Source organism: Cyprinus carpio, chromosome B6 (assembly GCF_018340385.1).
Source record: "Cyprinus carpio isolate SPL01 chromosome B6, ASM1834038v1, whole genome shotgun sequence".
Classification (NCBI taxonomy): Eukaryota; Metazoa; Chordata; class Actinopteri; order Cypriniformes; family Cyprinidae; genus Cyprinus; species Cyprinus carpio.
The window spans coordinates 8,529,939-8,546,281 of record NC_056602.1 but is presented as its reverse complement, the minus strand read 5'-3'; the positions used below and the strand labels follow the sequence as shown (position 1 = coordinate 8,546,281).

The following is a 16,343-nucleotide window of genomic DNA, read 5'->3' as shown; positions in this document are numbered from 1 at the left end:
AGCAGTAGCAATAGTAACTAATTATAAAAAATGAAGTCAAAAATATATTACTGCTGTAAATTACAATTGTACAGTTAAAAAAAAACAAAAAAAACTGACCTTCATAATTATAATAAATACATGCACATTACATGCAACACGCAGCACATCAGATTATTACTGTTAGTTATTTAAGTACATTCCAGCCTTTAACTTTATAATCACACTAAGTTATATCGCAATTATTGCGCAGCCCCATTTATTTATTTTAAATTTACATAAGATATAATTAAGGTTTTCATCAACTCATGAACCCCCTGCAGTTCCATCACAAACCCCTGCTTTAGATAATGATATAATAATTTGTTTTGTTTTTAGTACAGTTACAATATAAAAGCCACTTAATTATGGAAACATGTTGTCTTTACAGTATGACAATAATTATTTTTTCACACTGTAAATGTGGGTCTTTATAAATGAAATTATACAGCAGCCATTATATTTTAAGAATTAACAAAATTTAAGTTCATAAGCTACTAACCTTCATCAAAAAGCTATGTTTGTTACCACTAGGTGGCAGTATTCTGTCTCAGGTGAATTCACTGTGAAGTGCTTAGGCTATGTGTATGACATCATACCTCTGAGAGTTCTGATTGGATGAGTCTTTATGTTAATAGCTAATCAATGAAAAGATAATCTTAGAAAAACAAGCATTCTAAATAAAGGTTTCATAAATGATTGTTAAAGTTGACTTTTAAACGATGCAAAACTCGTACGATATTCAGTTCCATTACCTTGTGATCTGTCAAACACATATCTTCATTGGGTTTCTTCATCTCACGGATCATCTCCAGCTCCAGCCTCCGGAGCTCCATTTTCCGCTCCTTGTTGAGGCGTTTCTCATCACGTTTCTCTTGCCTGAGGCGTTCGCGCTCCTGCGGGGTGGAAGAAAGACTTTACTAACCAGTTGGATGCCACATCAGGCGTGTTTGACATTAGGGTATTATGTTCTACAAGAAAACTTTGTTTTTTGGAGAATGAGGAAAGTTTAGGGTATTTATCAAACTACATCCAAATTATTTGGTGAGACACATTCAGGAAATGTAGCAGAGCAGGTAGACGTGACATGTAAGAAAGCTTTGAGGTGCAGAGAGGAGAGCGGAGTGGTGAAGGACAGTGTTCCTTTATTTATTTATTTCGTTTTGCACACCTCAGCTTTTTTCCGAGCCTCCACAGCTTTCATTAGCATAACGTGCTGTCTTCTCCTCTCCCTCTCCTGAAAAGACAGAATGATTCCATCGTTCAGTGGAGGAAAGCAGAGCATACAGATCCACACAGAGAAAACAAACAAAATATAAAAGCCAGAGACAGACGATAAAACTGATCAGCGTGGTTTAGCATGTTGCACAGAAAGAGAGAGAGAAAGAAAAAAGTAGGTGTAAAACGGACACATTGCTATGGCCAGGATGAGGCAGCCACAAAAACGTGTGTTACAGCTGATCAGACGGGAACAAAAGAGCGAAAAGAAAAGCCACAGATGTAATGGGCAGGTCAGAGGAGGAAAGCTGTTGGTGCATCTTGAGTTAGATTAGCGTAGCTACTGTTACAAGCTAACAAGGGAAAATACATCAGATTTCCCTCAGCCTCAATGTCCTGTCCTTACAGTGAAGCATGTTGCTATGTCACTGTTATTATGAATTTAAAGTCAACATGAAATCATAATGGACCCTATTTACTTTCTTAATACACTTTTCAGGTCTTACTTAGTATCTTTCTTTAAAATGTAAAACTGGCAAATAACTAATTTATGGCTGAGATTACCTAGAACTCACAGACTGTTGGATAATGTTAAATGTGCACTCAGTGATTTGTTGTTTATGTTGCGCTACCAATGTCTTGGATTAATACTGACATCTAGTGGTGTGGATGTAGCATAACGTGAGTATTCAGTTACTGATACCACTTTGCAGTCAAACTTAGAAGATCTACAAATGAAATTGTTTAAAAACAAGGGTGCTAAAGGGATAGTAATTCTGTCATTAATTACTCACCCTCATGTTGTTTCAAACCTGTAAGAACTTTGTTCATCTTCGGATCACAAATTAATATATTATTGATGAGCTTTCAGACCCTGCATAGACAACAATGCAACTGAAATGTTCAAGGCCCAAGAAAGGTAGTAAGGACATTGTTAAAATAGTCCATGTGACATCAGTAGTTCAACTGCAATTTCGACTGACAAGGAACAAAAGAAATTGTTGAATCAAGTAGTTATTTCGGTTTTCTTTGCGCAAAACAAAGTATTCTCATAACTTAATTAAATTAAGCTTGAACCACTGATGTCACATGGACTATTTTAACGATGTCCTTACTACCTTTCTGGGCCTTTAACGTGTCAGTTGCATTGTTGTCTATGCAGGGTCAGAAAGCTCTCGGATTTCATCAAAAATGTCTTAATTTGTTTTCCAAAGATGAACAAAGGCCTTAGGGGTTTGGAGCAACATGAGAGTGAGTAATGACAGAATTTTTATTTTAGTGTGGGGGCAGTCAGGGCCTAATGGTTAAAGAGTTGGACTTGTAACCCAAAGGTTGCGGGTTCGAGTCTCAGGTCCGACAGGAATTGTAGGTGAGAGGAGTGAATAACCAGCGCTTTCTTCCACCTACCATGTCCGGGTGTGCGTTCGCTACTTTTTTTGGTGTGCACTTGGATGGGTTAAATGCAGAGCACAAATTCCAAACGTTACTTAACTTTCACTTTTTCACTATCCCTTTAACATAGATGAAGTGAGCAGTATTTGGCTCAGTTTTATTGCATTACTGATATGACTAGAGCCTTTATCTTATGTGATTGTACTTGATAAATATATATCTAAAAATAATTTAAAGTATTTCTTTATTAATTTCTTTATCTGTAAATCCTAAAAATTACAGAGGGCACCTCTAACTAATAGCCAAAATATTGATTGCTTTTTTTTTTTTTTTTTAGTAAACTTGTGTTCAAGTTTGGCTTCATTCTGGTATGGAATGTCTTTTTTACAATCCAATCAATTCCTAACTGAATGAAGTGGAAAATTAAGTGCTGCACAAATTTGTTAAATATTTTACTCTGAAAAATATCACATTAAGGAAACAAAATGGGCTGTGAATGCTCTCATGTTGACTTTAAGGACAAAGCCAATTAGTGTGAAATCTTCATATCTGACCCATAGATGGCATGGAATGTACAACAGAGAGAAGTGTGAGTTTCCTCAAATTCTCTCATTGGTCAGGCACAATGACCTTTGACCTGTACTGATGACCTCACAGGCAGGACAATCAGTTCAGTGCAAATGCAACATCTTGACAAAGAGTCTGTCACAACATACATACACACACACACATACACACCAACACTCACATTTTCACAGCGATGATGATACTACACAATATTGGGGTGACTTTACATGTGGAATGAGGGTGTGTGGCACTTTCCACCAATGAGAGTATGTACTCAACAGGCTCCAGACACAAACACACACACACTCAACCTTACACACATACACACACACACACACACAAACAAGCCACAGGCCTGCTGCATCAAAGCCGGTTTTCTCTCATTGACACGCATAGCAGATGTAGGCGATGCAGTTTTTTCTTTTGTTCTCTTTTTTTGCTTGAAAAGCCATGCAGAAGGAAAATGTAGTTTTGACAGCAGCCAGTGCTACATTTAAAAATGTGCTGCTATGACATCATATCACAACCAGGATTCACGATGCGAGTGTTAGATGTACAGAAGATGAAACATACCCATACCATATCTAGTCTATGCCTCTCCATCTCCTGAGAGAGAGAGTTGGCAGAGTATTATGAGACAGAAAAAAAATCACAGCGTCATTTAAAAAGAAAAGAAAAAAATAAACAAACTCAAAACTTCAGCCTGTAACCCCAAAGAGACAGATCCCACTCCCAAAAAGCATGGAAATTAACCAAAGAGAATCAGCAGAAAGTTAAAGACAGAACCACATGAGACTCGCCACTTCTTACATGGGCATAGACTGAACAAATCTATTAAAGCATACTTTTTAACCCATAATGCACTGCGTTTCACATGGTGACTGTGAACTCTACAAGAAAAACATGCTCTTTGCCTCCCTTTCTCCTGCATTTTGTAGCAAAAATTACTACTACTATATAAATGGCCATTATGAGACCTATTATTTATGAGAGTGGTGACTGACCTGGTGCTTCAGAATAACAGCCTGTTGGCGTCTCATCTCCTTTTCCTACAAACACAAAACATAAAAACGATTCAATGCTACACCAAAACACTCATTACGACTGCCTAAAATGACACTATCAATCAGAACCCTGTCTGGGTCTTCTGTCCTAACCATGAGGCCTAAGAATGCAGTAATCTGTATATAAATGGTAACCCAAGTCATGCGAGATATCTGTGATGTTTTACCTAAACATGTTATCAAATGAAGAGTTTTACAGAACAAGTCAAACATCTACACAATCCTACATGTCCCTGCAAACAAGATGAGTCATTAACTTTGGTTTTATTTTCCCTTAAGAGAAAGACTAGTGCTAGTGCTAGAAAGTGCTAGTGAATAGAGTGGTATGGTGGCATATATAGTACTCTACAATACTACATACAATTGATCCAAAAAGAGACAAAAATAGTTTTTTTAATTTTTAGATTTTTTGAAAAAAATGTATTTACTTTTTAAAGAATGTAAAGGTATTTAAAAGTCATTTATGTCTTAATAAATAACTAAATGACCTCACACACTGCCCATTTTTATGCAATTTTCCACAAAATAACTAGATCGTGGTATGCTGTTGTGACATAAAATTATTTATATCGCACAACACTTTCATCATACTGCCCTAAGAAATTCTGTGCATTTCAAAAGCCTACGTTTGATTCAAGATTGCTGCAAAGTTAACAGACGTGACTAAAAGCCATAACACTCGACAAAAAAAAAAAAAAAACTTCATTTAAATAAGGGAGGCTATTTAGAGCAGGTTGTGTATTCTAGTGAGGGCCCCATGTGTACAAGACATAAAAAGATGCACTGTGCATTTTTCATTTTAAACAACAACAGCAAAAATCCAGATGTCAAGCTAATTTTCCCCCACAGGCCGGCAGACATCAGTCAAACAGAGGCTCTGCTCCTTTGTTGTGGCCGAGGAATGTTAATGGTTTGCCGGGGTAGGTGAGAGCAAGGGAAGTTTTCTTGGGTGGTGGTGGTGGTGGGGGGGAGTTTCCACGGCGATGATTCATAGTGCGCAAGAGTAGGTGTGTAGCATCTCTTCTCACTCACAAACTGACCTTTATTCGCTTTTCCGCCTCCAACATTTTGGCATTGGCAGCCTCCTGTCTCTTTTTCCGCTTTGCCTGCCAATGCAAAACAGGTCTGGGTCAGACCAGTGCTGCCATGCTGGGTATACACCTAAATTAAACACGCTAAACCAACATCTGTTTTATTTATAACTTATACTAACACTTTGATTGATGTGTCTGCGAGAGGAAAAGCGAGAGTTGGCATCGAAACATTCACACACACACACACACACAAACAGGAAAGCCCTTCTGTCTCACATCTTGCCATTGTTGCGCTTTCTCTAGCTACAGATCACTGAGTCAGTGGCTGAGAATGTTTTCTCTTTAAGTCCGTGTCAGAATCATCCCCGAGATCTTCAAAACTATTCAATAAACCTCGGCCTCTGACAACGGCAATATAAAAAGAAAGCAAAGGCGAATTAGCTGAAAATTTAAATACGTAATTACAAACAGCAAGAAATCCTGTTCAGAATGGCTTGCCAAGCGTGTCAGCTCCAATTTGATTTTGTCCGGCTAAAACACTTTTGAAGCCTCTATAATTGGGAGAGTAAAGTAAACAGTGTCTTCCTCCTGCTACTTATGCAAGAACTGCCATTGTCTGATGGAAAAAAATCTTTTAGGTCTAATTTACCTCTGGTTTGAAACACAGGAGGCAGCAAATTTAATATTCAAAAACTGTCCACCAAAACCAATTTAGCATTAGTCCTGACAAAAATTATGCAGAACTCAGAGCCCCAAAATGCTGGTGAGTGATTCTGCTGTGGTCCGGGCTCCATGTTAAACAGGAACTGAAGGGGGTGGCGTGTATTTTAAGAATGTTAAGCCTATTTCAACTCTTTTAATTTATTATTTTCTTTCCGCAGTCACTCCGTACCTCGAGAATCTGCTGTGCGCGGAGTTCCTTCTCCATACGGATTTGCTGAATGCGCTTTATCTTTTCCTGGTAGGAGAGGAGGAGGAAGTCTGTTAATTGAAAGCGCTGCTGTGCATTTAAAGAAGCACCGGCCGTCTCTGTTCTGAATTAACGCTTATAATCTCATACCAAGTGATCCTCAGACTGGCTGAAAACAGGTTTCCTTCACAAACTCACCTGCTGTTTGAGAATCTTCAACTGTTCCTTTTGCTTCCTCCTCTCCTCTGCAGCCATAATAGCTGAATGAGAGATAGAACGAGGCTTAAGCAAGTTGTCTGAATGCCATTCTGAGTAATAGAGTGATATTCATAAACCTGGAGTACCTTGCTGTTTGCGGGCCTCCTTGGCAGCCCGTGCGAGTGCCTGTTTTTCTAGTTTCCTCATGAGCTTCATCTGAGCCGCCTGTCGGGCGATTTCTGCAATGAAATCAGAAAAATCTCTTCCATCAATACATGCATTAATATCTATGAATGAGGTGAACAAGTCAAAAAGAAGCACTTTACCCTGAGCCTCCAGCTTGCGCAGCAGTTTGGCCTCGGAGGGACTTGGGAATTCGCTCTCTCCTAGATTCGGGGGGCGGCCCTTTCGCCGCCGGCTGCCCGAAACCTCGCTGCCGCCTCTCGACTGCCGCTCAGAGTTGGGTGGACGGCCTCGCCGACCTTCCATGGCCAAGATATGGGGGATGACCTCTTCCTCTTTCAGAAGAGTCCACTGCAGACCCTGAGGGAAGCAGGGGACAGAGGAGTGTCAGATTTATAAAGATGACAGTAAAACACAGAAACTTCTATTTTAGTCTGGTTCCCTAACATCACTAATGATCATGTAACTCTATAAACTCTATAATCAGTAACTGGTAATATTCTGAAATGTTATTCTCAATGTACTGTAGATCCAATTTAAGCAAATGAATTAAAAAGCATGAAATGAAGTAAATTCAAAAAATAAGAAGAGTCAAATTTACATTTTAATCAATAAAATGTCCCAACGTTTGCTCCACTGTATCTTTAATCTAAAGAATCTCTTTCAACACACATGACAGACAAAACATGAAGTAACACCCTGTGGAAACAACGAGCGCTGATTATTGCACAGACTCCCTTTAGTTTAAAAGGGGAAATTCAGGCTATCGGGGTTCAATCAAATTCCCTGCCCTGTTCAAGATGAAAGAGAGATACAGGGAGAGTGAAAGAATATGAGAGACAGAGAGAGAAAAAAAAAAAGATAAAGAGGAGATCAAAGGCATTCACCTGGGGTCCTTCTCTGGCTTCATAGAAGTCACCAACCCTTATTTTTGCACTGAAGCTAAAATTATCACGTGTGATGTCAGTTATTCCGTATCTGGACAGATACTACAGAAGAGAGAATAATAGTGATTTTGTCAGACAGGACATCCAGAGAGCCATTAGCACTATAATGGTACCAAACTGAAAGCAGCCTAGCACACTTGCCATAACAGTGCACAGCTAGCTAAAAGTGACCAGATCACTGAAATAAACTGCTGGATCTTACACCAATAACTGCTAATGGTGCACTGGGAGAGGAAAGGGGTGGGGAGTGAGGCTTCCTGAGCGTTTTGGGGGGTCTAAGCATGGGGCAGCAGGGAAGACGGGTAAAGGTTACCTTTACAACATCTGGGTACTGTCGCAGTCGCTTGCCACACGGGGCATAATACGCAACGTCTCCCTGCAGCCGATCCCCCACTGTTTTCATCCTGGTCTCTCTTTGCCAGCTAGAACAACAACATACACATTGAAGAAGAAGTGCATAATACAACACACTCGCACAAACTTTCAAAAACTGCTTGATGAACTAAAACATTTATTTTTATGCAATATAATTTCATGTTTATGCCATTTTTAAAACTGATTTTATTTTATATGATAGTGGGCATGGTAATACATGTACTTTGATTGATTGATTGATTATTTAAAGGCATGGAGGCAGGAAGCTTATTTTTCAGGCAAGAACAAACTAAATAATAAAAATCAAGTAAATTATGTTTAAAAATCATAGGAAGTTGGTTCTTCAAGTTTAAATAAGGTGTAAATGTTAAATAACATAAACAACACCTACCCAGATTTGAAATGACTAAAAACCTTTTTTCTTTTTGCTGTGGCATTCACACGTACCTTGATAATACCATGATATCATGCAAATATGTTGAATATAAATCATGAATGTGAATATGACAATCATTCAAAGCATGTAAGTACAATGCCATTACACCATCACAGTGCAATGCTGCCGCTACTTAACTTTTTTGAATGGGTTTGTAATAACAGAGCAAAGAATTCTGATTTGAGCAGAGTATTTAAACATCTGCAGTTTTAATGCGATGTTTGCATGAGACTGTGTGCTCTGCTGCTTTAGAAGCACAGAATGCAGAGCTGTGGTTAACAGGTGTTGAGTCATGCTGCCACCAGCGTGTGTCATATTTAAACGTACCCCATTTCCAGCGGAATCCGTAAATCATCTTCATTCATCACTCGCTTTCTCTTCGCAGAGCCTGAGACAAGACAACAGCCAGACAAAACACATTATAACACACACACATACACACACAAACTTTAAGCAAACCGTTTCATCATCTCTTACAAATTACAACTCACATAATGAGCAAACAACATTAAATAAACCTTGATTTTTAATTGTTCTGCTTTTGATGGTGCCTGCATGCATAAATCTTGCCTCTAAAATGCCAGGGCATTTCAATTAGGTAGCTAAGGCATCCTGAATTGTGGTTACTAGGGGTTCAATGATATTAAAATTCCGGCCGATACTGAAAAAGCTAATTATTTTCATATGCTAATGGAAGATTTTAAAAAATGGCAATGATTTAAATTATAAAGTATTTTCAAATAAATAAACATTTAAACATTTAAAAACTAAAATCAAGTAAATTAAGCCATCATTCTAATGTACAGTATGAAAAATGGTTAATAATTCTAAGATTTGCTTAATATGGTTATTAAATTATTGAGTTAAAAGAAATAAAGTAAAAGAAATTGCATGTAGAAATAGGACAAATGTGCATCAACAAATAAATATACATTATTGACCGATATTACATAAACTTCTGTTTAAAAGTTTGGGCTAGTACAATTTTTTTTTCAGCTTTAGGAAAAGATTACATTAAAAAAATAAGATCAGCTCTCATTAAATAGTTATTTTAATTTGTTACAATACTTCACAATATTATGTTTCTGTATTCTGATTAAATAAATGCAGCCTTAAGAGTATGAGACAAAAACTTTTAATAAAAATCTTACCAACCACAAAACATTTGAACAGTAGTGTACGCAAAACCAGTACCATTATTATTATTTTTTTTTTTAAAAAGAGAGAACAGGCAATGATTGACATGGTACCTGCATTTTAGGCAGGTAAACATCTGATCAAATAAGAGCAAACTAATGGCGTGATTTGAGGTATCATTCATGTCTGTTGCACAAACGATGCAAGATAAGCTACATGCTCAAACTGAATGCTTAGGGATAGGTTGTTGTTCAAAATATGAGTAATAGCAATAGCAATTTTTTTTCTAACAAAAACCACAGGAAGAAACTAACAGAATCATCACCCTCATCTCTCTCCTTTTGAGAAGTGAAGTCTGCAAACAAAACGGGAGTTAAACGTATCTCTCAGCAGCTCAAATAATGCTCCAAAAACAAATCATCACAGTAACTTCTCTCAGCTTATTACAGATTCCTCGCGCTTTTCAACGGACACACTTCGGCTTCATTAGAAAAAGTGTTTCATTCCATCGCGGTGAGGGATGCTGAACGCCGTCCAAGAGCAGATGCACTTGTGTGCCATGTTTGCTGGATTTGTGAGTGTTTTGTTTAACAAATGTCTCTGTTAGCTTCAGAAAGAAAAAACAGATTAAGTCAGCCAAACAGAGGTGGTTGATGTGCCTCAGCTAACAGGTTAAGGCAAACATGGGTACCGGGGTTAACCCAGACACCACACAAAGAGCTCTCGTTACCAGCTACATTTACCTAACCCTAAACCTGACCCTGTATAAACCAAACACACAATTAGTGGAAAGAGTTTAATATTAAATCAGTTTAGGTTTTTTCCTGGAATACACGCCAAACAGAGCTCAGACACAATGGCTAGGTCCAAGGACGCACACCCAAATAGACAGGCACAAAGGGAGTCGAGTGATGCCAGACGCCACCATTTATCTTTCTAAAAATAGACACTAGCTTGCACACAGACAAATACACAAACAGAAGGGCATATGCGTACACACGACACATATTCAACCCCATGCACACTTTGACACTGACAGAGCTCCAAAGGAAGGTGTCAAGCATATCCAGTTGTAGTTTAGTAATGACGTTGCCTGTGGTTACCTGGAGAGGTGCCAACAGAGTACGATGAGGAGGGAGAGCTGTGATAGGTCAAGGCACCGGAGCTGCTTACAACGGTGGGCGTGGCCACACTGGAAGGCTTAATGACTTGGAGGTTTAGTGGCAGACAGTCAGACAGGCCGTGATTGGTGGAGGAGTTCAGATGGGAAAACCCCTTGCTGAGTTTCTGAGGAGTCTTCTCTCCATCGGTGTCCATCTCCATGACTCCATCCTTGCGCTTCTTTTTACCACCCTCTGAGCCGTTCATCTCGCTGTCTGAATTGCTGTCTGACTCTGAGAAATAAAAGGCGACAGGAGAGGACATGAGACGGTGTTTATGGCACTGATCATTAGGACACGTCTTGTGTCATTGGCTGCACCAATGAACCAAATTAAAGGAATAGTTCACGCAACAATGAAAATTCTGTCATCATTTACTCAACTTCAGTGGTTCGTATTGACTTGACATTGAAAGGACAAAAATACAATGGCAGTCAACTGGGAAACAAAATGTTTGGTTACAAACATTCTTCAGAATATCTTCTTTTGTGTTACGCAGAAAAAAGAAAGTCATACAGGTTTGGAAGTTGGGTAAATGGTGACAGAATTTTCATTTTTAGGTGGACTATTCCTTTAAAGAGAAACTGAAATAGCACAATAGCAACATATTTAATTTCAATAATGTGGTGTATTTTGAAATAAAAATTAAATGATATTCAGTAAGAAATAATTTAAGGAATATTTCTTTGGATCAGGATAAAATAAAATAATATTTCTCTGACTTCATACTGACTATGAACATTAACTAACATTATTATTATCCACCATAATAAAATAAAATCAAATTAAATTTCTCTGACTTCATACTGACTGTGAGGATTAACTAAAATTCTTATTATCCACAATAAAATTAAATGTCTCTGACTTCATACTGACTATGAGGATTATTAACTTAAATTCTTATTATCCACCACAATAAAATAAAATATAATTTTTCTGACTTTATACTGACTATGAGGATTAACAAAAATACTTATCTACCACAATAAAATAAAATAAAATAAAAATGATCTGACTTCATATTGACTATGAGGATTATTAACTAAAATTCTTATTATCCACCACTATACTGTATACCGTGAACGATTTCCACAGAACTTCATGGTGAGGTTTATTTTTTATTTTATTTTTTGTCATTTTTGATAAATTTTCATTTGATTTAATCATATGGAAGAGTGGCAGGATATTCTTTAAAACAATCCTTCCATAACTTGATGCATTTCCTAGTGAAAACACAATGATATTCAGTATGAAATATTGTCAGGCATCAGGATTTTAGATGAAATAAAATAAAATAAAATATTTATTTTTCTGACTTGATAGTGAATTAGTCAGGATCATTCAATGAAATTCTTGTCATCCACAATCATGAATATATATCATGAACTATTTTCATAATTTATGGTGTCTTTTTTTTAAATAAATTTTCATTCATTTTAATCATATGGAAAAGAGCAGCAAGGATATTCTCAAAACAATTCTCTTTTGTGTTCCATGGATGTCTATGTGTTTGGAGGGAGAAAATAATTAACCAATTTTCATTTCTGAACAATCTATTACTTTAATGCACTTATAAAACCTCTCTCCTTAGGCATCTCACCTGAGAGACTGTCATCTGAATCCTCTTCATCATCATCCTCTTCATCCTCCACATCATCATCCTCATCGTCTTCGTCCTCAGCAGAGTCATCTGAGTCTTTGCTGCTGGGCAGCTTCTGATCAGCTCCGCTGTGTTGAAACAGGTCCACCAGAGACTGCACCAGGTGGTTCTGGGATAAACCCCTCCAGGCTTCTAACGCTTTGGGAGTCTTGCTCTTCCGGGGCTCACGGGTGCGGTTAGGAGTGGGAGACGCGGAAGCGGGGCTCTTACGGCCTCCCGTACTGAGATTGACAGGCACGTCTGAGCAAGGTTTGGTGGTGAGGGCCAACGGCACATCCTGGGTGCTCTGGATGACTCCGTTAGGCTGGCCCAGACCCAGCAGGCCATGAGAGAAAGGCAGACTGGAGGAGGACACACCTTGCACTGCAGGGGGCTTGGTCCTACCTGACACTTTAGAGCTGAGCTTAAGAGGGAGTGCGGAGGAGGAGGATGAAGATGAGGAAGAAGACGTGAGTGCCTCCGCCTTCTTGTTTATCTTAGATGGATTCTGCTGTTTCTTTAACTGGAGAGGAAACGTCTGGTCCTGAGACAGGAAAGACTGCAGAAGGAAAAACAAAGGGAACGATGATGGAAAGAAACTAAAACAAGTCTATATCTCATCCAGTCTCATTCACTAAAAAGCTGCGCACAAGTTTCTAAGTTGCATTAATAGAAAAGATTCAAGTATTTTTCAGTTATATGATAAAAAAATATTAAGAAAGTGAAAAAAGTAAAATATTACAGTTTAAAGGAACTTTTTATTTTAATTTAAATTATTTCATATTTTTAAATGTAAATCATGCCTGTGATGGGAAAGCTGAATATTCAGCAGCTATTACTTCATCTTCAGTGTCACAGAAATCCTTCAAATATACAGATTTGGTGCTCAGTTATTATTGCTGCGGAATTATTAATAATGGTTATTATTATCAAAGCTGAAAAAGTTTTTGCTAGATAATATTTTAGTTTCTTTGATGAATAGGAAGTTCAAAAAGAACAGCATTTATTTCAAAATAGAAATCTTTTGTAATATTATAAATGTCTTTGTTGTCACTTTTGATCAAATTATTGCATTCTTGCTGATCAAAATTATTTCTTTTTTTTTCTTCGTCTTTTTTAAATCTTTGTTACCACAGACTTCTGAACGGTAGAGCATCACAGTTTCCACAAAAAAATATTAATAAGCACAACCACAAACAAACACAAACATCAACAACAATAAAAATAATAAGAAATGTTTCTTGAGCACCAAATCAGCATATTATAATGATTTCTGACTAATCAAGTGACACTGAAGACTGATGAAGTAATGATACTGAAATGCCTCTATTTTAATATAAAGTGCTGTTCACAGCAATGATGATAACTTTAATGATAGCTATAAATATAAAGTTTTAGCACATATAATTTAATGAGAATAGTGAACTACACACCTCAGCTATAACAATAACAACACTGAGGAACAAACATTTCTTTTTAAATCAACATTCCACATGGGAGTATGCGTACATCTGATATATAAGTGAATAAAAAACACTTTTTATTTCTTTTATATTTCTTTTATTTTATATCTATTTATACTATTAATCTATTTCTCAAAATCAATATTACAGCCAGTACTGCTGTGGGGGAACACTGTTTTTGAATCCAAGTGAAACAGGACTTGATTTCCTTGAACAAAGCACATCTTCAGAGAAAGGGAGATATGTATACTAAGAGCAAAGACGAGAGGAGCAAGAAACACCAAACTGACTGACAAACAAAGAGAGAGGGGAAAAACAGCAGAGAGGGAGAGGTGGAGATGTGGTAATTGCGCTGGTTGTCATGTGGCTTAAGTGCTGGTGGAGGAAGAGTGTGCGTAAGCATAATGCTGCTTTGACTCGCTGAAACAGAGAACAACAGAACGGCCATGACTCTATCAGCTTCACAACATTCATTAAGAAAGAAGGAATGCTCAAACTCTGCCTGCCTTCAACCGCTCAGCACAAACACTTGAAATCTTCATAGTACCATTATAGTTTCCAGACTCATGAACATGAATGTATTGGAATAATAAATTGAAACTTCATTTTTGCATTTTCTTCAGAAAACTGCTGTTTTATGAGGTTGCTTGGGAATTCTAGATAGTGTTGCCAAGAAGCCCACCTCCAGGTGTCTATGGCATTCTGAAGCATTGTAATAAACTCCATAAGTATGTAACAGAAACAACAACAGATCAAGTTTTTTTTCCCTTATTGTGGACTCAAAGTGAGATCCAGATCAAAGTGGTTCTATCCGTTGGTTGTTGATTGGATGGAGTCAGATTATCAATGAAAGCTTGCAGCTGAAGTCTGCAGTTTCACAGAAGATCTGTCTTGTGGCATTTTGTAAACTGAAGTATACATGAAGTAAAAAAAAATTATTGTATACATAAATCATGAACCATTCTTTCATAGTCAGTTCAATTATTAAAATCGTGTATTTAGAAAAAAAAAATTTGGTGAACTTTCTTTAAATGCCATTTTATTATCCACCAGACAAAAATCTGATCACTTAGAAAAGTAAAAGCACCTCAACCAGCCACATGTATTCAGGAAGCATTCACACAGCACACACACCAGATCCTCATGTATGAACAAGAGTAACATCGTTAGTTGCCTTAGTAAGCACCACTATTACAATTAAAATATTATGAAACTGTTCCTCACTGTAACATAATAATAAAACCACTCTGGTTAATTACAAGTAGAAGAAAAAACTATATTAACCCTGTTCAACAGTAATTTCAAGGCAACAAAAGAAGAGGTGAGGAAAAGGCACATTTATTACACTCATTTGCTGAAATCTGGACCCTTAAGAAGTCATGGAGTTAATTGCCTTTTGGTTTTGCTTCAGTAATTCTAATAAAGCGATGCACATTGTCACTTTCATTTACCAAACTAAAGCCACACAGTAGGGAAGCCAGTTCTACTGATAAGAGAATGGAGCTGTCCTTTCTGTCCTTCTCTCTGCATTTCTGTCTTCAACACACTCACAAACACACACACACACAAATAATTCTCTCTCCCCCTCACATTCCCTCTCCGTTACTCTGACCTTTTCAAATAGGCTGGTCAATAAGGAGAGACATGTCCTGAATACCAACAGCACCCTAAAAGCGATAATCCTAAATTGGCTTAAAAGATACGGACACAAACTGTGGAGAATTTGCTTTAGCTGGTTTGCTTTTCTGGAAAATGAAAATGTGGACACCGGCCTTGAGGGAAAAGCGAGATTAATGTATGGACTTCAAGGATGAACAGTCTCACATTTCTCCTGCCAGACCGTGGCAGACTGTCTACTCACCTGTTTCAGCCTGTAGTCAGCAGTGACTTGTGCCAGAGAACTTTCCAGAATCTTCCTGCTGGTCAGAGCGTCCAGCGCTGGAGATTGGGGCTTCTGGGAGGAAGCTTGAGACTGCGCTTTGAGGGAAGGGGTGAGAGGGGGAGGTTTGGGGGAAGAAGACAGGGGGAGGGGTTTTGGAGGGGAGGGGACTGAGAGTGGTTTGGGGGAGGAGCATAAAGAGAGTGGGAGGGGCTGAGGTGAGGAAGTGAGGGGCTTGGTAGTGGCTGATGTGTTTTTTGGAGAGGAGGTGTGATGCTGGGGAGAATGTTTAGGAGAAAGGTCTCGACGTGACTGTCCGATTAGCGCTAATGGTTTAGCGCCTGCAGCCAGGCCTGTGGACTGAATGATGCTGGTGTGGAGGGGTCTTTCTCGGGCTCTGGCTCTGCCCGATAGAGACAGCAGAGGGGGTTGAGACAGGCCTGGAGGAGGTGGAGAGCGATGCAGGTGCACTGGAGGAGAGGGTGCACTGCCCGGCAGGCCTCTGTGGAAGTCTTTGGCTGCCAACAGCCTGGTCTTTTCCTTCTTACTGAGCCCAGAGTTTGGCGTCACAATCTGGGCAAACAAGACAGAGAGAAGGCCATTTGTTGATTAAGGTTTTTATTGTTTGTTTTTTACACTAAAAACAGTCAACAGTCACTCTCATGGACCCTCAGCATTAAACAGATTGTTTTTGTTACTCTAACTTTAAGACACTCTCAAAAA

General features: G+C 38.3%; 1 protein-coding gene across 16 annotated transcripts in view; it reads right to left on the bottom strand.

The window, feature by feature from the left end:
- LOC109091758 (bromodomain adjacent to zinc finger domain protein 2B-like) overlaps positions 1-16,343 on the bottom strand; it is a 40,166-nt gene that overhangs the window by 12,734 nt on the left and 11,089 nt on the right. For 4 of the 16 annotated variants that reach the window (XM_042725516.1, XM_042725514.1, XM_042725524.1 and 1 more), the window contains exons 6-20: positions 15,603-16,193; positions 12,240-12,837; positions 10,583-10,873; positions 8,670-8,730; positions 7,845-7,953; positions 7,472-7,573; positions 6,728-6,944; positions 6,548-6,640; positions 6,402-6,463; positions 6,186-6,251; positions 5,300-5,365; positions 4,200-4,244; positions 3,769-3,801; positions 1,190-1,255; positions 774-914 (exon numbers count right to left, since the gene is read on the bottom strand). In XM_042725516.1, coding sequence (XP_042581450.1) covers positions 774-914; positions 1,190-1,255; positions 3,769-3,801; positions 4,200-4,244; positions 5,300-5,365; positions 6,186-6,251; positions 6,402-6,463; positions 6,548-6,640; positions 6,728-6,944; positions 7,472-7,573; positions 7,845-7,953; positions 8,670-8,730; positions 10,583-10,873; positions 12,240-12,837; positions 15,603-16,193 — 2,541 coding nt within the window. The remainder of the gene's footprint in view (positions 1-773; positions 915-1,189; positions 1,256-3,768; positions 3,802-4,199; positions 4,245-5,299; positions 5,366-6,185; positions 6,252-6,401; positions 6,464-6,547; positions 6,641-6,727; positions 6,945-7,471; positions 7,574-7,844; positions 7,954-8,669; positions 8,731-10,582; positions 10,874-12,239; positions 12,838-15,602; positions 16,194-16,343) is intronic. The other 12 variants (XM_042725515.1, XM_042725530.1, XM_042725518.1 and 9 more) reach the window with 8 other exon arrangements.